The sequence below is a fragment of the Phoca vitulina genome, unplaced genomic scaffold (genome assembly GCF_004348235.1).
Source record: "Phoca vitulina isolate PV1807 unplaced genomic scaffold, GSC_HSeal_1.0 scaffold67, whole genome shotgun sequence".
In the NCBI taxonomy this organism is placed as follows: domain Eukaryota; kingdom Metazoa; phylum Chordata; class Mammalia; order Carnivora; family Phocidae; genus Phoca; species Phoca vitulina.
In genome coordinates this window covers 1,717,426-1,737,449 of record NW_022589770.1, presented here as the reverse complement: position 1 = coordinate 1,737,449, position 20,024 = coordinate 1,717,426, and the positions used below count along the sequence as shown (strand labels likewise).

Sequence of the window (20,024 nt, the reverse complement as noted above, 5' to 3'; positions counted from 1 at the left end):
CGCACTCCAGCAACCCTCAGTTTGTTTCCTGAGATTAAGAATTCCTCATTCCTGTATTTTTCTATGGTTAACATCTTACATTACCATAGTACATTTGTCAAAACTAAGACAACATTGGGGCGCCTGGGTGGCTCAGTTGGTTAAGCGACTGCCTTCAGCTCAGGTCATGAGCCTGGAGTCCCAGGATCGAGTTCCGCATCAGGCTCCCTGCTCAGCGGGGAGTCTGCTTCTGCTTCTGACCCTCTCTCCTCTCGTGTTCTCTCTCTCATTCTCAGATAAATAAATAAAATCTTTAAAAAAAAAAACAACTAAGACAACATTGTTATATTGCTTTTAACTAAAATCCAGATTTTATTTTAATCTCACCAGTTTTTATGTTAATGTGCTTTTTCTGTTCCATATTTCAATTCAGGGTACCACATTACATTTAGTACATATGTATTTTAAAATCATGAGTTCCTACTGATGCCTCTAATTCTATTTCAGTACATATACTCTTACTTGCCCTCTCCCATCCTGTATTTATCTCTCTCTTTTCTCACAGTAAGAATTCTGGCTTCCAACAATTGTTGGAATAGAGTATAGAGTACATACAGAAGAATGTTTGAACCATACCACTATAAACCATACCCTTGTGTCTAAGGTCAGGATTTCGTTTTCAGTTCTTTATGTTAAATTGTTTAAATTACTTGTATTAGTTCTTTTTTCATTCCCTCTTATGTGATTATATTGTCAATTTGGTATATAGTTAGGTTTATTGGCTCATATATTTATAATGGTGAAGTTAGGTATTTAACCACATCAAAAACTTTTTTTTAAAGATTTTATTTATTTGTTTGAGAGAGAGAGAGAGAGTGAGAGAGAGAGAAAGCACAAGCAGGAGTAGAGGCAAAGGGAGAGAGAGAAGCAAACTTCCCGCCGACCTGGGATCCTGACATGGGCTCGATCCCAGGACCCTGAGATCATGACCTGAGCCGAAGGCAGATGCTTAACCATCTGAGCCACCCAGGCGCCCCTCAAAAAAAAAATTTTTAATGGAATTTAGAAATTGTTCTTTTCTAGACTTTTTTTTTTTTTTTAAAGATTTTATTTATTTATTTGACAGAGAGAGACACAGCGAGAGAGGGAACACAAGCAGGGGGAGTGGGAGAGGGAGAAGCAGGCCTCCCGCGGAGCAGGGAGCCCGACGCGGGGCTCGATCCCAGGACCCTGGGACCTTGACCTGAGCCGAAGGCAGACGCTTAACGGCTGAGCCACCCAGGCGCCCCTCTTTTCTAGACTTTTAATTTAAACTTTACAGTGAATATACCCTGCTTAATGTGTTTTGTTTGAACTTAGTAGTGTTACAAGAATTCTGAATTAGTTGCCGATATTTTAAAACTTGGAGACATAAAAATCCTGATTTCTGGCTTCTTTTAAGAAGGCAAAAAAGAAATTCTGGTTTTGCCAAGTCCATTTGGCAACAATCGGATGGATCTGACTAGTAGTGGCTGCCTGTGTTCTCTAGTTCCCACAGACTCTCATATCCTGCTTGACCCCTTTAGGTATTTGTGTTTGCAGCCTTTCTTTACAACCCTCCTTCTTGATAAAACTTTCAGTGGCAGGTGCAACAGTAGCGAATTACACTGCTTTGTGTTCTGAAAAAGGAACTGATTTTGTCTGAAATGACTTTTTCATTTTGTAATTTCATGACCCAGCCAAGTGTAGCTCATGTTGATAATGCTTTCTAAATGGATTCACCAAGGCCCTATTTTAAATTGCTTAAATGTAGCAAAGAACTTTGATAAAATGTTTAAATAACATTCACCATTCATTCTGCATGGTTTGGAACACCAAGGAACACAGAGATATTTTTGAAGCCTTAAACAAATCTTTTTGTTACAGTGAGAGAATTGTGTAAACTACATTTAGCTTTATAGATTGAAGTTATTGACATTTTGTTGATATTAACAGCATTTATTCATTAAAGTGTATGCCATTCTAAACAGTAGGGTGAAATGAAATTGATTCTGAAAGATTATCTTAGCAGTAGTTGCAAAATGAAATTTAATTATTAGACTCTGTTATCTGTCAGTTTTTATAAATATTTTAATATTTTTCAAAAGCTTTTGTTAATACAGAGTAATTTTTATTGGAGATAGAGATGGCCATTTCATAATGATAAAGGGGTCAGTTAATCGAAAGGACATAGCAATTCTAAATGTTTATGCCCTTAATAATGGAGCTTCAAAATACATGAAGCAAAAACTGATAAGAATTGAAAGGAGAAATAGACTGCAAATCTGCAATTATAGTCAGAGATTTTAATATTGTTCTCTTAATAGTAGAACAAGCAGACAGAAAATCAGCAAGGATATACTTGAACAACACTATTAACCTACTTGATTGACACTTGTAGAGCCCTCTGTCCAACAACAGAATGTACATGCTGAAGTGCTAAAGTACACATGGTCTGTTTGTCAAGATAGGTCTTATCCTTAGCCATGAAAGTAGGCTCAATAAATGTAGAAGAATTAGAGTCATACATAGTATATTCTCTGACCACAGTGTAATTAAATTAGAAATTAATAACCAAAGATTCTTGGAAAATTCCCAACTACAAAATTTGGAAACTGAAAAACATACTTTTAAATAGTGCATTGGTCAAAGAAAATACTTTAAGAAAGGGAAATTAAAAAGTGTTTTGAACTGAATAAAAAGAAAACATACACAAATTTTTGGATGCCACTAAAACATTATGTGGGGAATTTATAACACTAAATACTTACAATAGAGAAGAAAGGTCTCAAATCAGTGACTTCAGCTTCCACCTCAAGAAACTAGAAAAAGAAGAGCGAATTAAATTTTGCATAAACAGAGGGAAGGAAATAATAAAGATCAAAATAGAAATCAGTGAAATATAAAACAAAAGCAATAGAAAAAAAATAATGAAACCAAAAGCTGTCTTAGAGAAGATCAATAAAATTGATAAATTTCAGGGCGCCTGGGTGGCTCAGTTGGTTAAGCGTCTGCCTTTGGGGTCCTGGGATCAAGTCCCCATCAGGCTCTCTGCTCAGTGGGGAGTCTGCTTCTCCCTCTCCTTCTGCTCTTCACCCCCACCCCCAGCTCACGTTCTCTCTCTCTTTCTCTCTCAAATAAATAAAATCTTAAAAAAAAAAAAACAAACATAAATTTCTAGCCAGACTGGTTAGGAAAAAAGAACCAAATTACTAATATTGGGAATGAGAGAGGTGACATCACTACATATTCTACAGATATTAAAAGTATAATAAGGAAATATGATGAACAACTTTGTGCCAATAAATATGACAATTTAGGTGAAATGGACAAATTTCTTGAACGACATTGCTATATACTGATTGTCCCCTCCCCCTCTTCTTTTTTTTTTTTTTTTAAGAAATTCTTTCTTTTTTTTTTTTCTTTTTTTTCTTTTTTTTTATTTATTTGAGAGAGAGAATGAGATAGAGAGAGAGCATGAGAGGGGGGAGGGTCAGAGGGAGAAGCAGACTCCCTGCCGAGCAGGGAACCCGATGTGGGACTCGATCCCGGGACTCCAGGATCATGACCTGAGCCGAAGGCAGTCGCTTAACCAACTGAGCCACCCAGGCGCCCGCCCCTCCCCCTCTTCTGATGTTGAAACTGAATCCCAGGCTGGTGGTATTTGGAGGTGGGGCTTTAGGAGGTATTTCAGTCCTGAGGGTAAAACCCTCCTGAGGGGAATTAGTGCCTTTTAAAAAAGAGATTCCAGAGAGATTCCCTCGCTCCTTTCCATCATGTGAAGTTACAGTGGAAAGACAGCCTTCCAGGAACTAGGAAGCCAGCCCTCACTAGGCAGTGAATCCGCCAGTGCCTTATCTTGGACTTCCCAATCTCAAGAACTGTGAGAAACAAATTTCTGTTGTTACCCAGTCTATGGTATTCTGGTATAGCAGCCTGAATGGACTAAGACACAAACGATGAAAGTTTATTCAAGAGGAAGTAGGTAACCTAATAGCCTGTATGTGTTAAAGGAATTGAATTTAGAGTTATAAAAACCTACCTACAAAGAAAACTCCAGACCCAAATGATTTCACAGGTGAATTCTATCAAACATTTAAGGAAGAAATAATACCAATTCTATACAGACTGCCCCAGAAACTTGAAGAGGAGGAAATTCTTCCCAACTCATTCTGTGAGACTATCATTACCTTGGTATCAAAACCAGATAAAGACATTAGGAGAAAAGAAAACTACAGGCCAGTATCCTTCATTAACATATATAAAATTTCAAGCAAAATTTTAACAAATAGAATTCAAGAATATATAAAGGGGATAATATATCATGACCAAGTGGGGTTTATTTTAGGAATTCAGTGTTGATTAATAACTTGAAAATTAATCATTGTAATTCACTATGTTAAACAAAGAGAAGTGTTTCATGTCAGTAGGTGCAGAAAAAAGTGTGTGATAAAGTCTAACATATATTCCTGATAAAAGTCTCAGGATTAGAAAGAACTTGATAAGGAGCAAATATTTATGAAAAACTTACAAGTAACATCATATTTACTGATAAAAGACTGAATGCTTTCCCTGCAAGATTAGGAACAAAATGAAGATGTCTACTCTCAACATTCTGTCCTTCTCCCCGCTTGTGCACAAGCTCTCTCCTTTTCTCTCTCTCGAAAATAAGTAAATAAATAAAATCTTAAAAATGAACAAACAAAAAACAACTCAAGAATGAGTAAACAAACAGCCCAAGTAGAAAATGGGCAGGGGCGCCTGGGTGGCTCAGTCGTTAAGCGTCTGCCTTCGGCTCAGGTCATGATCCCAGGGTCCTGGGATCGAGCCCCGCATCGGGCTCTTTGCTCTGCGGGAAGCCTGCTTCTCCCTCTCCCACTCCCCCTGCTTGTGTTCCCTCTCTCTGTCAAATAAATAAAAAATCTTTAAAAAAAAAAAAAAAAGAAAATGGGCAAAGATTTGAACAGAAACTTCACTGAAGAAAATACATGGATGGAAAATAAGTACATGAAAATGTGGTTAACATCACTAGTCATTAGGAAGATGCAAATTAACAGGTGCCTGGGTGACTCAGTCAGTTGAGCATCGGACTCTTGATCTCAGGGTTGTGAGTTCAAGCCCTGAGTTGGGCTCCACGCTAGTTGTGGCGCCTACTTAAAAAAAAAAAAAAAAAAGATGCAAATTAAAATGATAGTTAAGTATCACTGTAGGCATATTAGAGTATCTACATTTAAAAGACGGATCATATAGAGCTTCAGAGAGGATGTGGAACAACTGGAAGTCTCATATACTGAGGGTAGGAATATAAAATGGTATACTCACTCTAGGAAACTCTTTGGCAGTTTTTTAGAACCATGTATACCTAGCAGGTGATCCAATCCTTTCATCTTAAGAATTGACCTAAGGTAAATGAAAGCTTATGTCCGTAAGGCCTATACATGGTTATTTATGACAGCTTTATTTGTAATAACTCCAAACTGAGAATAACCCAAATGTCTATTAATAAGGTAAATAGATAAACATGTTGTGGTATACTCAACAGTGGAATACTACTTAGCAATAAAAAGGGATGAGCGAGGGGCGCCTGGGTGGCTCAGTCGTTAAGCGTCTGCCTTTGGCTCAGGTCATGATCCCAGGGTCCTGGGATCGAGCCCCGCATCGGGCTCCCAGCTCTGCGGGAGGCCTGCTTCTCCCTCTCCCACTCCCCCTGCTTGTGTTCCCTCTCTTGCTGTGTCTCTCTCTGGCAAATAAATAAATAAAATCTTAAAAAAAAAAAAAAAAGGGATGAGCGACACCTGGCTGGCTCAGTTGGTAGGGCATGCGACTCTTCATCTCAGGGTTGTGAGTTGGGTATAGAGATTACTTAAAAAAATATTTTAAAAAATATAAAAAAGAAACTATTGATATAAACAATAGCATGAATGAATCTCAGTTATGAAAAAAGCTAGGCAAAAAAAGAATACATACTGTATGATTCCATGTACATCAGTTCTAAAAACTATAGTGACTAAACAGATTACTCATTGGGGAGGAAGGGATATGATGGGGTATATGAAAATTTGGGGTTTTGATGGATGGGTTTACTATCTTGATTGTGGTAATGATTTCACAGGTGTATATATTTATGAAAATTTACACTTTAAATATGTACATTTTATTGTATGTCAGTTGTACTTAAAGTTGTTTTTAAAAAGCATATAAAATAAAATCCATGGAAATATTTAAAACCTCAGAAGCTTAATTTTATTTTTAGAGGTGCCGAGTTTAGAGATAATAGAAATCTTGACTCAATGTTCATAATCTCTGGGTTTCTACCATGTATTACCTAAGTCTCTTAATATGTGTTTTCTATGATTTTGTCTTCCTTGATTATAGTATTTTATGCTCTATCTGGTATTTATATAGGAAATACATCATGACTCCTAAACTTACTTAGTTTACATGGTGTTTCCATAAAGTTTCTTAACCAGAAGGGACAGACTCCTAACTGGATTAGGAGACCAGTTTGATTATATTTATTACTATTACCTTTATTTATTTATTTATTTATTTAGTCTTAGACCTTGACTTAATTCATGATGAACTCCATTCATTTGTTTAAATGTGAAGCTTAGCTTTAGGAATTTTGTAACCCAAAAGAGAATGATTTTTTAAATGGTCTGAATATTGTTCATGCAGTGCATTTTGCTGAAGCACCATAGCCCATAGCCCACCTCTGACAGTTTGATTATTCTTTTTTTTTTTTTTTAAAGATTTTATTTATTTATTTGACAGAGAGAGACACAGTGAGAGAGGGAGCACAAGCAGGGGGTGTGGGAGAGGGAGAAGCAGGCCTCTCGCGGAGGATGGAGCCCAGTGCGGGGCTCAATCCCAGGACCCTGGGATCACGACCCAAGCTGAAGGCAGACGCCCAACGACTGAGCCACCCAGGCGCCCCCAGTTTGATTATTCTTAACAGGGCCTTCGCACATGAAAGGATCATAGCTGCCTTACAAATGAGTTGATGCTGTAAACTTGTACTTTATAGCAGGTAAAAGCTGACAAGATAATACCAAAACAGTCTGCTTCTCTGGAAGGACAACATTTTGATTATAAATCCAGCTGGGAAGTGCGCTTAGTTGATCACTGTTAACCCAGGAGTATTTTAATTTTAGTCAAGATAAAGTGTTTTATTTAATGGATGTCTTTTTTCTTTTTTTCCTCTTCTAGGAAATAAAATAGCAACAATGATAGAAGACAAAGGGCCAAGAGTGACTGACTACTTTGTTGTGGCAGGTCTCACTGACACATCTACTCTTTTAGATCAAGAAATAAATCGTTTAGATACTAAGTCAACTGGGCCTAAAGCTCCAATTACAGACATTGCAGTTATTAACAAATCTGCTGGGGAAACAGTACCTGAAGGTTACACCTGTGTTGAAGCCACTCCATCAGCTCTCCAAGCAAATTTGAACTATGGAAGTCTGAAAAGCCCAGAACTTTTCCTCTGTTATAAGAGAGCAAGAGATAAACCACCCCTTACCGACATTGGGTATGGTGACTTATTTTCTTTTGCTGTAGTGAAGGAAATAGCATTTATTTAAAGTACATGGGAATAGAAATTTGAAATCCTTGATAGTTCTATTATTATTTTTTTTTTTTTAAAGATTTTATTTATTTATTTGACAGAGACACAGCGAGAGAGGGAACACAAGCAGGGGGAGTGGGAGAGGGAGAAGCAGGCTCCCCACTGAGCAGGGATCCCAATGCGGGGCTTGATCCCAGCGCCCTGGGATCATGACCTGAGCGGAAGGCAGACGGTTAACGACTGAGCCACCCAGGAGCCCTTATAGTTCTATTATTATTTGTTACTTTAGGATCAAGTGTAGTAAGATATTACATCTCTCTATCCACCCTTACTGAATTTCTCTGCATTGTACTTGAATCATTAGATCATTTCCTTTCAAAAGATTGAAATGAAGGCATTAGAGCCTAAAATGTGATTCCATTTCTCTTGTACTTTTCAGATAAACTTATTAATTAAAAATAAAAGAACAAGAAGCTATAATAAAAGACTATATTTTTAAGGGGCTGCTTAGGTTATGTGATGAGGTTTTGTGAAGCCCTGAACTCATTTAACAAAGGAACATTCCTGTTTAAAAAAAAAAAAAAAAATTGTGTGGTTTTTAGTCCCAGGAGGGAGGAGGTATTTACAATTTAGAATGAGTATAGTTTTTATAAGGTATTTAGTATCTTAGTCCACAGCCAGAGAAGTACATTCTTTGTAAAAGCCCCTTTCCCAAAAATGTCTACATTGACCTTCTTTTGTAGATGAGATAAGCTTTTAGAATACCTATAATTATTACTTTAATAGGTATACATGTCATGTATTAAGCTGTTCTGGTTATTATAATTACCATCAGTAAAAACATAGAGGTACTTGAGAGCATCTTAGGAAGTATTTGGGATCAGCTTGTCCATTTATGCAAAACACGAAGTTGGAATTTTGGTGGGGATTGCATTTAATCTATAGATCAAAGTAGGGAGTACGGCCATCTTTATACCAGTTAAGTCTTCTAACTTATGAATATGAAATATCTTTCCCTTTTATTTAGGTCTTTAATTTCTTTCAGCAATGTTTTATAGCTTTTAGTGTATAAGTCTTTCACCTCCTTGATTCATTTTATTCCTACATATTTTATTCTTTTGGATTCTATTAAAAATGGGATTGTTTTCGGGGCACCTGCGTGGCTCAGTCATTAAGCGCCTGCCTTCGGCTCAGGTCATGATCCCAGGGTCCTGGGATCGAGCCCCGCATCAGGCTCCCTGCTCGGCGGGAAGCCTGCTTCTCCCTCTCCCACTCCCCCTGCTTCTGTTCCCTCTCTCACTGTGTCTCTCTCTGTCAAATAAATAAATAAAAAATCTTAAAAAAAAAAAAAAACGGGATTGTTTTCTTAATTTCCTTTTTGGGTTGTTCATTGCTGTTGTATACAAACACAGCTGAATTTTAATTTCATGTGTTAATCTTATACCCTGCAACTTTGCTGAATTTGTTAGCTCTAATAGCTTTCTTTTGGATATTCGGGGTTTTTTTTAATATATAGGATCATGTCATCTGCAAATGGAGCTAGTTTTACTCCTTCCTTTGCAGTTTGTTGTATTTGCTCCCTTGTCTTATCGCTCCAACTAGAACTTAAACGTAGTGTTGGATAATGATAGTGAAAACAGGCATCCTGGGCTCATTCCTGATCTTAGGTGGAAAGCTTTCAGTCTTTCACCATTGAATATGATGTTAGCTGTGGGTTTTTCATAAATGCCTTTTACCATATTAAGAAAGGTCCCTTCTATTTCTGATTTTATGACAGATTTTATCATAAAGTGTGTTGGATTTATTTCAAATGCCTTTTCTTTGTTAATTGAGATCATGCAGGTATTTCCTTCTTTCTATTAATGTGATGTATTACATTGATTTTCTTATGTTGAATCTCTTAATGTCATCACAATACCACTCTGTAGAAATGATTAATTACTTAATATCATCATATATCCAAATTTCCCTGATTGTCCCATGAAGTTGTTGTTGTTTCTTAATGGTTGCTGGTTTTTCTGATAATAGTTGTTCAGATATTAAGAAAAGATAGTGAGCTGCTCCATTTGACCACCACTTGTTGTCTAAATCACCTCCTCTATTTTTGCAGTCGAGCTCTGGTGAAATGGTCCTAGGTCCTCATTATGTTCAGATTTCCAAAGTCAAAGGATGATTTGTCCTTATCTTACTTGACCTTTATGCAGCATCCATTTAACTCCTTTAGTGTTGGCCACCCTGTTTAGCTCTGTGGTTTTCCTTTAAGTCAATACAGTTAGGATGGTGGTCATACAGCTTTATAGGATCATCAGGAACAGGAGCCAAGTTAGAAAGGTTGAGAAATGATTGGAATTGGATTAATAGAGGCTTTTTTGAAAGCTGGACTTTAAGAGAAAGAGAAAATAGTAATGGGCTTTGCTATTTAAGATGTGGTCCTTGAACCAGTATCATCCGTAGGGCCTGGGAACATGTTAGAAATTCAGAATCTCGGGCACTGCCCCAAACCTCCTTAATCAGAATCTGTATTTTAACAAAATCCCCAGAAGCAACGGTTGAGGATACTTGGGTGGGGGGGTGGGGTAAGGCAATACAGAGTCATGGGCTGTTTTTTAATTTTCTTCCAGGGGATAACCTTGAACATCTCTACTTGAAGGAGAGACACCAATGGAAAAGAAAGGGTGAAAATATAGGAATAAGGAGATATTTGATAGAGTAAAATTATGAAACAGATCGAAGGGGCAATGTCAACAGCATAGGTGACTGGATTAGCCTTTAATGGGAGGGGCTTTTCCTTTGAGAAGGAGGTTAAAATTGGTATAAACACAAACTATTCGTTGCAGGGGAGTAATTCAGGACATGTGATGGTTTTATGTCCGTTCTTTTCATTTTCTCTATGAGTTTCTTAAGAAGATAGGTAATACCCATAGAAGGATGGGTATAGGGTAAAATTTTGGTAATATCCATGTCAGTTGATGGGAATCAAGCCAGGGACATAACTTGTGTTTCAGACTTAAGTGTTGACTGTCAGCCGTCTCTCAAGGCCATCTTTTCATATCCTCCTCCCCATCCCTCCACTATACAGTCATAATTGAAAGGATGTGTAGCTTTCAAAGATTGCTGTTCTTGTGGTTCAGGGGCACAACTTAAAATGATGACTTAGATAATTAATACTTAGAGACCTTCAGGTTGCAAGTGACTCATATACATCTTGTAGTTCCCTAAGGCTTGTTATGATAGTTTACTGATCTAGTTTCCCAGAGTGTAGGTTGTCTTTTAGTTAATCATGATGGTAAATTTTTCTTTCCAGATCAAATAATTGTTAATACCTGGTGACTGCAATATTTTGACCTGTCCACCCCACTTTCCCCCCATTTAAGCACACGAGTGAGGTTTGGAAAACTTGTAGCCACTACAAAGACAGGTACCCATCTCATTCAACTAAATAAGAAATACTGTTTTCAAACTTTTGACCTTTTTGACTTTCATAAACTGACATGAGATATTTATCAGGTTTTCTTTTTTTTAAGAAAAATGTTAATTAAGTTTAAAGTACATAAGATCTGATATTCCCCTGTAACATCAAATACTCTATAAAGTATAATTTAAATAGTACAATGTATTATCTTATGTGTCAGATGTGTTTATTAAGACAGAGTCACAAATTATGCAGTTCTTTCTCCATTTATCAGATTCATTTTTTAAATTTTATTTTATTATGTTATGTTAATCACCATATATTACATCATTAGTTTTTGATGTAGTGTTCCATGGTTCATTGTCTGCGTATAACACCCAGTGCTCCATTCAATACGTGCCCTCTTTAATACCCATCACCAGGCTAACCCATCTCCCCCTCCCCTCTAGAACCCTCAGTTTGTTTCTCAGAGTCCATAGTCTCTCATGGTTTGAGAGAGTGAGAGTGCACATGTACATGAGAGAGAGAGAGAGAAAGAAGGAGAGAGAGAACGCGTGCACGCCCATGGGGGGGGGGGGGGGGAAGGGCGGAGGGAGAGGGAGAAGCAGACTCACCGCTGAGTAGGGATCCTGATGTGGGGCTGGATCCCAGGACCCGGAGATCATGACCTGAACCAAAGGCAGATGTTTAACCGACTGAGCTACCTAGGCGTTCCAGATTTATTGATTTTCTTTTTTTTTTTTTTTTAAGATTTTATTTATTTATTTGACAGAGAGAGACACAGTGAGAGAGGGAACACAGGCAGGGGGAGTGGGAGAGGGAGAAGCAGGCTTCCTGCAGAGCAGGGAGCCCGATGCGGGGCTCTGTCCCAGGACCCTGGAATCATGAGCTGAGCCGAAGGCAGATGCTTAATGACTGAGCCACCCAGGCACCCCCAGATTTACTGAGTTTCAAAAGAGCTTTTTCTCCAGCACTTTTGTGTTTTTTTGGGAAAATTTTCAAACATACAGAAAAGTTAATTGAATGTTATAATAAACACCAGTATCCTTTCCTCCTGAATGATAGACTGTAGTATAATGAACAGTACACTTTCCACCTAGATTCAGCAAATTAACATTTTTCCATATTTTTGCTAAACTATTTGAAAGGAGGCTGGAGATACCCTGACAATTCTCCCATGAATACTTCAGCATGCATCCCTTAAGACATGTTCCTGTATAACCATGGTATATAGAAAATTAATAATTGTATTGTATTTTTCAATATCCATTCCCTATCTAAATATTCACAGTTATCCCCAGAATATCTTTTATCACCTTTTTAAGAAAAATATTCATGGGGTGCCTGGGTGGCTCAGTTGGTTAAGCAGCTACCTTAGGCCCAGGTCATGATCCCAGGGTACTAGGATTGGCTCCTTGCTCAGCGGGGAGCCTCCTTCTCCCTCTGCCTGCCACTCCCCCTGCTTGTGCTCACTCCCTCTCTCACTCTATCTGCCAAGTAAAATCTTGAAAAAAAATATTCAGCATCCTGTCATAGTTTACTCATTGCATTTGGTTGTTATGCCTCTTTAGTCTCTTCATCTCCCCCCAATTTTTCTGTTATATATTGACATTTTGCAGAGTCTTGTCAATTGTCTTATAGAATGTTCCCCACTCTAGATTTATCTAATTGTTTCTTCATTATGTTGTTTAACTTGTTACCTTATTGTCAGTATTTCCTATAAATTGGATGTTAGGTTTAAAGTCTGAATTAAATTTACGTTAAATATTTTTGGCAAGAATACTTATAGGTAGGGCTAGCATTAGGAGAGGATGTAGTGACAGATTGTCTCATAATTAGTAATGTTAAGTTCAGTCACTTAGTTAAGATGATAATTGTCAGATATCTATTATTATTTTCATTGTTATTTAAGTGATTTGTGGAGTTGTGGGCCTTTTTTAAATACCTGCTTCCCTAGTTCCTTTTCACTTCTCATTTTGTAGGATCCATTGATCATTGCCTGAATTAGATCTTGTATGGCAGGGGATGTAAAATGAGACTTTTCTAATTCTTTTTTTTTTTTTTTAAAGATTTTATTTATTTATTTGACAGAGAGAGAGACAGTGAGAGCAGGAACACAAGCAGGGGGAGTGGGAGAGGGAGAAACAGGCTTCCCACGGAGCAGGGAGGCCTATGTGGGGCTTGATCGCAGGACCCTGGGATCATGACCTGAGCCGTAGGCAGACGCTTAACAACTGAGCCACCCAGGCACCTGAGACTTTTCTAATTCTGTCATTTAAAAAATAATTTTTTTTTTTTTTTTTAATAGAGAGCATGAGCAGGGAGAGAGGCAGAGGGAGAGGGAGAAGCAGGCTTCCCGCCGAGCCAGGAGCCCGATGTGGGGCTCGATCCCAGGACCCCGGAACCATGACCTGAGCCGAAGGCAGATGCTTAACCATCTGAGCCACCCAGGCGCCCCCCTCTAAAAAATAAATTTTTTTAACTGGCATTTTTCTTGAAGAGCTTGAATGAAGAGTTTTCTTACTCTCTTTTTTTTTATTGTTTTGAGAATAACTAAGAAACTATGGATTCTAATTTATTCTGTGTGATAAAAATCTATTATAATCCTTATTCTATTTGCTCATATGGTCCCGAGTTTGGCTAGTGGGAGCCCTTTCCAGCTGACTGCTTTGCCAAACAAAATCTGGATTTGTGTGTGTTCATTGTTACTGAGGCATTTTATATATATATATATATGTGTGTGTATATGTATACATGTATACATATATATATAGGGTTCCTTGCCCTTGGAATAAAACCTATCAAGCATTTACAGAGTATTGACTGTGTTAAAAAATTATATGAAGTAGTTTTTCTATGTGGTTATGTTACCAATTTGTTACGCAGTTTGCAGTTAGGTTCATCTGTTTCTATTTGTGTTTCATTTGTTTTAGAAAAATTTTCTGTTAATATGGAAAATATTATCACAGCTCAAAACATGTAAAAAGATATATTTAGAGAAGTATTGCTTCAGTCTTTATTTCCTATACTTTTTTCTCTATACTTTATGCCTTCTCCTCCTCTGTTAATGCAGTTTTTGATTTATCCTTTCACTATGTGTTTTTACAAAAATAAACACATATGTGTGTATATTTATTTTTTAAAGATTTTATTCATTTGAGACACAGAAATAGAGAGAGAGAGAGAGAGAGAGAGCATGAGAAGGGGGAGGGGCAGAGGGAGAGGGAGAAGCAGGCTCCCAGCTGAGCCAGGACCCTGGGATCTTGACCTGAGCCAAAGGCAGACGCTTAACCATCTGAGCCACCCTGGTGCGCTCAGGTGCCCCATGTGTGTGTATTTTTATTTCTTCTTCTTAAACAAACTATAAATACTGTATATACTATTTCATACTTTGCTTTTTTCACCCAACAGTATATCATCGGAATCACCCCATATTTGAACATGGAGGTCTTTCTCATTTTTTTATAACTCTGTAGTACTTATTTGTGTGGATGTATATACTTTATTCATCCAAACCTCTGTTTGTTTGTTTTTTTCTTAAAGATTTTATTTATTTATTCATGAGAGACAGAGAGAGAGAGAGGCAGAGGGAGAAGCAGGCTCCCAAGGAGCAGAGAGCCCGATGCGGGACTCGATCCCAGGACTCTGGGATCATGACCTGAGCCGAAGGCAGACGCTTAACCATCTGAGCCACCCAGGCGCCCTTTCCAAACCTCTGTTGATGGACATTTGGGTTCTGTCCAGTCTTGTGCTATTACAAGAATGCTTTGGTGAGGGGCGCGTGGGTGGCTCAGTCGTTGAATCTGCCTTCGGCTCGGGTCATGATCCCAGGGTCCTGGGATCAAGCCCCTGCGTCGGACTCCCTGCTCTGCAGGAAGCCTGCTTCTCCCTCTCCCACTCCCCCTGCTTGTGTTCCCTCTCTCGCTGTGTCTCTCTGTCAGATAAATAAAATCTTAAAAAAAAAAAAAAGAATGCTTTGGTGAATAACTGTGTATATATTATTACATATTTGTGGAAGTATATTTTCAGGTAGTCCTGGAAGGGCATTGCTGGGGTAAAAGATAAATGCATGCATAATTCTGTTAAGTGTTACCACATTTCTCTCCATTGTGGTCATGCCACCATCAATATATGATATATGTGCTTCTTTTCCCCCAGTCCCATCCACAAAATATGTGATCAAATTTTTGAATTTTTGTCAGTCTCACAGTCAAGAAGTGATTGTGTTGGAGTAATTTTAATGAGATTAACTATTTCTTCATATGTTTAAGGACTGTTTTCTGTTTTTTCTTTTGTGAATTGTTAATGTCTTTTGGCATTGACTTTGTTTATGTCTTTTTAAAAACAGGGTTTTAGGACACCTGGGTGGCTCAGTCGGTTGAGCATCTGCCTTCAGCTCAGGTCATGATCTCAGGGTCCTGGGATCGAGCCCTGCATCAGGCTCCTTGCTCAGCGGGGGACTCTGCTTCTCCCTCTCCCTGTGCTGCTCCCCCTGCTTGTGCTCTTTCTCTCTATCTGACAAATAAATAAAATCTTAAAAATAATAATAAAAAAAATTAAAACAGGGTTTTGGCCTTTTTGATTTTTTTACAGTACATTTTTATGTACTAGGAAGATGAAATTTTTGTGAAATAAGTTTCCAAATGTTTTCTTCAAGTTTATAATTTATCTTTTGACTTGTGTTTTTTGTCACGTAGAGTTTACTTGATGAAGTTTATTTTCTTCCTCCCTTTTATTGTTTCTAGATTTTGAGTCATAGTTACACTTTTCCCAGTGCTAGGTTTTCTTTTAGTACTGGTTTTCTTTTTTTTTTTTAATTAATTAGTTATTTTTTATAAGATTTTATTTATTTGAGAGAGAGGAAAAAGGAGCAGAGGGAACACAAGCAGGGGCAGAGGCAGAGGGAGAAGCAGGCTTCCTGCCGAGCAGGGAGACCGATGCGGGGCTCGATCCCAGGACCCTGGGGTCATGACCTGAGCCAAAGGCAGACGCTTAATGACTGAGCCACCCAGGCGCCCCATATGTCTTCATTCTTGACATTTATCTATGATCCACTGGGAGCTTTTTCTGGTGTATAGTGTGAAGTATAGATACAATTTTTTTTTTTTCCCAAATGGCAATTCACCTATTCAAGCACTGCTTATTAAATTAAAAAGTCCATCTTTCCCGCAGTATCAATATTGAGATGTCACCTTTATCCATTTCAGGTATTTCTTTTGTGTTCATTGTTCTTTCTGTTCACTCATTTGCCAGTATTTTCCTGATTTAAATATAGAAGCTTTATAATGTATTTTAATATTTAGTTGGGTTTTACCAGCTTCATTGAGATATAATTCAGATATCACAAAGTTCAACCATCTCAAGTGTACAATTTATTGGTCTTAAATATATTCACAGATTTGTTCTGCTATTACAGCCAATTTTAGAACATTTTCATCCCCCTAAAAGGAAACCCTGTATTCATCAGCAGTCACTCTCTGATGTTCCTTTCCAACCTCTAGCCGTAGGCAACTACTAATCTACTTTTTGTCTTTATAGCTGTGCCTGTTATGGGCATTTCATGTAAATGGAGTCATACTACATGTGGTCTTTTTTGTGTAGCTTCTTTCACTTATCATGGTTACAAGGCTCATCGATGTTGTACCTCGTATTAGTACCTCATTGCCTTTTTTTTTAAAGTTTATTTATTTCATTTCTCTAAGTTAATCTCTACACCCATTGTGGACCTCAAACTCATGACCCTGAGGTAAGAGTCGAATGCTCTTCTGACTGAGCCAGCCAGGCACACCTTGTATATCACTGCTTTTTATTGCTAAACAATATTCTGTTATATGCGTATGCCACATTTTATGTATCTTTTCATTAGTTGGTGGACATTTGATTGTTTCCACTTTTTGGCTGTTATGAATAAGGCTGTTAAATGTGTATTTGGGGCACGGGGGTGGTTCAGTTGGTTAAGCAACTGCCTTCGGCTCAGGTCATGATCTCACGGTTCTGGGATCAAGCCCCGCATCGGGCTCCCTGCTCAGCGAGGAGTCTGCTTCTGTCTTTCCCTCTGCCTGCCGCTCCCCCCTCCTTGTACTCTCTCTCTCTCTCTGTCAAATAAATAAATAAAATCTTTTAAGAAATGTGTATTTGCATACCAGTATTTGTGCAGATGTATGTTTTCATTTCTCTTGGGTATATATCTAGGAATAGAATTGCTGAGTCATACCAAAACTCCCGTGTTTAACCCTCTGAGAAACCACTGGACTGTTTTCCAAAGCAGTGTTTATTCCCACCAGCATTGTATAAAGATTCCAGTTTCTCTACACTCTCACCTTACTAGCACTTGTAATTATGTCTTTTTGATTATAGCCTTCCCAGTATATGTGAAGTTGGTATCTTATTATGGTTTTGATTTCAGTCCCCTAATGGCTAATATGTTGAGCCTCTTTATGTGCTTTTGGCCATATCTTCTTTGGAGAAATGCCTATTTAGATTTTTTGCCCGCTTAAAAAAATTTTTTTTAAAAGTCTTATTTTAAAATAATTTTAGTTTTATGGAAGAGTTTTTAAGGATGGTACAGACAATTCCCATATATTCTTTGCCAGCCCTGTATCCATTTTTGTTGATTCTGTAGATCTCTTTGGGAAATACTGACATCTTACCAAATATTAGGTGTTCTTATCCATGACCATGGGATGTCTTTTTATTTATTGGTTCATCTCTAATTTCTTTAAACCATGTTTTATAGTTTCAGTCAAAGGATTTTTATATTTATTTTCAGTCAGAGGATTTTTAAAGGTGAAATTTTGACAGGAGTTATGAAGATAAATTTCGTGAAAATGTCTGAATACTTGATCTAGGAATCAACCTGAGGATGTTTATGGTGTTGCCCCTTTCTTGTTTCATACGTTTTTTTGTAAAAAGCGATAAAAAAATCAAGTTGTTTGATCTTATTTACTGTTCTTAAAATTACATTCCAGCTGTTGAAAAATAGTAGTTAAGAGATCTATAATTCCCAAAGTAATAATCTTACTTTTGGTTTACAATTAAGATTTGAGAAATGGTTTTGTTTCTCAATTTTTTTTTGTTTGTTTTCAAGAGGAAAACCAACATTAACTTGAAATGTATTTATCTATCTATCTATCTATTTCTCCCCTCCCTGCCTTGCAGAGTTTTATATGAAGGGAAAGAAAGGCTTATTCCAGGATGTGAAGTGATCCAAGCCACACCCTACGGTCGCTGTGCCAATGTCAACAATAGTTCAACTACTTCACAAAGAATCTTTATCACTTATCGAAGGGCTCCTTTAATTCGACCCCAGAATTCCTTGGCTGTAACTGATATCTGTGTTATTGTAACCAGCAAAGGAGAAACCCCTCCTCATACTTTCTGCAAAGTTGACAAAAACTTAAATTGTGGAATGGTAAGAATACAGTTGTTTCCTTTTTATTTCTATATGTACTCTCTCCTACCCCCGAAAAAAAGGATAATTTTTGTACTGCTGTTTATTATTGGGTGTAGAATTTACTCTGCTTATATTTTGTGGTTGTTTTTATTATTTTTAGATCTGTAACTTTTATGATTCATAATAATTTTTAAAATCCTTAGCTATCTGATTTTTAGAAAAATTTCATTGAGAAAATACTTAAAAGTCAGGGATTTAAAGTTGTTTTTTGGTATGTGCTAATATTGCCTGTGTTACACTAATATGGAGGTTTTATTAGCTTTTGTGTTTCACTGGTGTCTTCACGGAACTCCCTTTATATTATTACAATTATTGTAGTTTTACATACTTGCTTTTTCCAAGTGGGCTCCACACCCAAAGTGGGGTTTTGAACTCACAACCCCAAGATCAAGAGTCGCATGCTCTACCAAGCATGCTAGGCACCCCACCCCTTACATACTTATTTTTTCAAAGGGCTCTAATGAACAAGAACATTAAACATACACCTATGATTTATAGTTTTATGAGACTAAGATTTACTGTTGGGTCAGATTTATTTTGAAAAATATCTTTAGATAAAACTGTTATTAGCTTTAATGAGACACAGGCAAAGATGACTGGCTAATGTACCCATGGCTCTTAGTGAAGACAGTTTGCCTCTGGAGGTAATGACTTCATAGTACCTCAGTTACCTTCACAGTACCTAGTTTGAGCTCCAGAGCCCACTCAACTTTGTGCTGTTTCTTTCAAAGTGTCTGATTACAGCATTCTGAACTTTTTGAAACTGTTCTGTGTCAGTTTAATTTTTGCGGCAGTGTTTTTTTACTCCTTTCTTTTAGTATTCTGAACTTCATGTTTTGCTATATTTTATAGTCTGTAGTCTTTTTTTTTAAAGATTTATTCATTCATTTTATTTTATTTATTTTTTTTAAAGATTTTATTTATTTATTCATTAGAGACAGAGAGAGAGAGGCAGAGGGAGAAGCAGGCTCCCAAGGAGCAGGGAGCCCGATGCAGGACTCGATCCCAGGACCCTGAGATCATGACCTGAGCCGAAGGCAGACGCTCAACCATCTGAGCCACCCAGGCGCCCTGTTCATTCATTTTAAAGAGAAAGAACGCATGCACCCTCACGGGTCAGGGGGAGGGGCAGAGGGAGAGGGAGAGAGAGAATCTCAAGCCGACTCCCTGCTGAGCATGGGGCCCAACATGGGGCTCAATCCCAGGACCCCAAGATCACAACCTTAACTGAAACCAAGAGTCGGGCTCTCAACCGACTAAGCCTCCCAGGTGCCCCCGTAGTCTGTTTGATAAACATATGTTTTAAATTGATTTCACTGAATAATCAGAACCTTTAGAAGATTTTCTATTTTCACTCTTTGGTCTTTTTTTAAAACATAATTTATATTTTACAGTGGGGTTCCAGTGTATTTCTGTGTTATAAGAAGTCTGTGCCTGCTTCTAATGCAATAGCGTATAAAGCTGGTGAGTAAATTAAAAAAAATATTGTTACTGTAGTTATTGTTGTACATTAACATTTGGTTAGTTTCCGTAGTGTATTGGTCATCATGTTCACCTAACATTTACATTTGGTTAGAAGAGACGATGTATACCCC

The 20,024-nt window shown here is 37.7% G+C and overlaps 1 protein-coding gene across 4 annotated transcripts in view; it reads left to right on the top strand.

Moving 5' to 3' along the window:
• DENND4C (DENN domain containing 4C) overlaps positions 1–20,024 on the top strand; it is a 137,280-nt gene that overhangs the window by 26,524 nt on the left and 90,732 nt on the right. For all 4 annotated transcript variants that reach the window (XM_032392472.1, XM_032392470.1, XM_032392471.1 and 1 more), the window contains 3 exons: positions 7,207–7,528; positions 18,135–18,387; positions 19,824–19,893. In XM_032392472.1, the coding sequence (XP_032248363.1) occupies positions 7,224–7,528; positions 18,135–18,387; positions 19,824–19,893 (628 nt within the window). In that variant the 5' untranslated portion in view covers positions 7,207–7,223. The remainder of the gene's footprint in view (positions 1–7,206; positions 7,529–18,134; positions 18,388–19,823; positions 19,894–20,024) is intronic.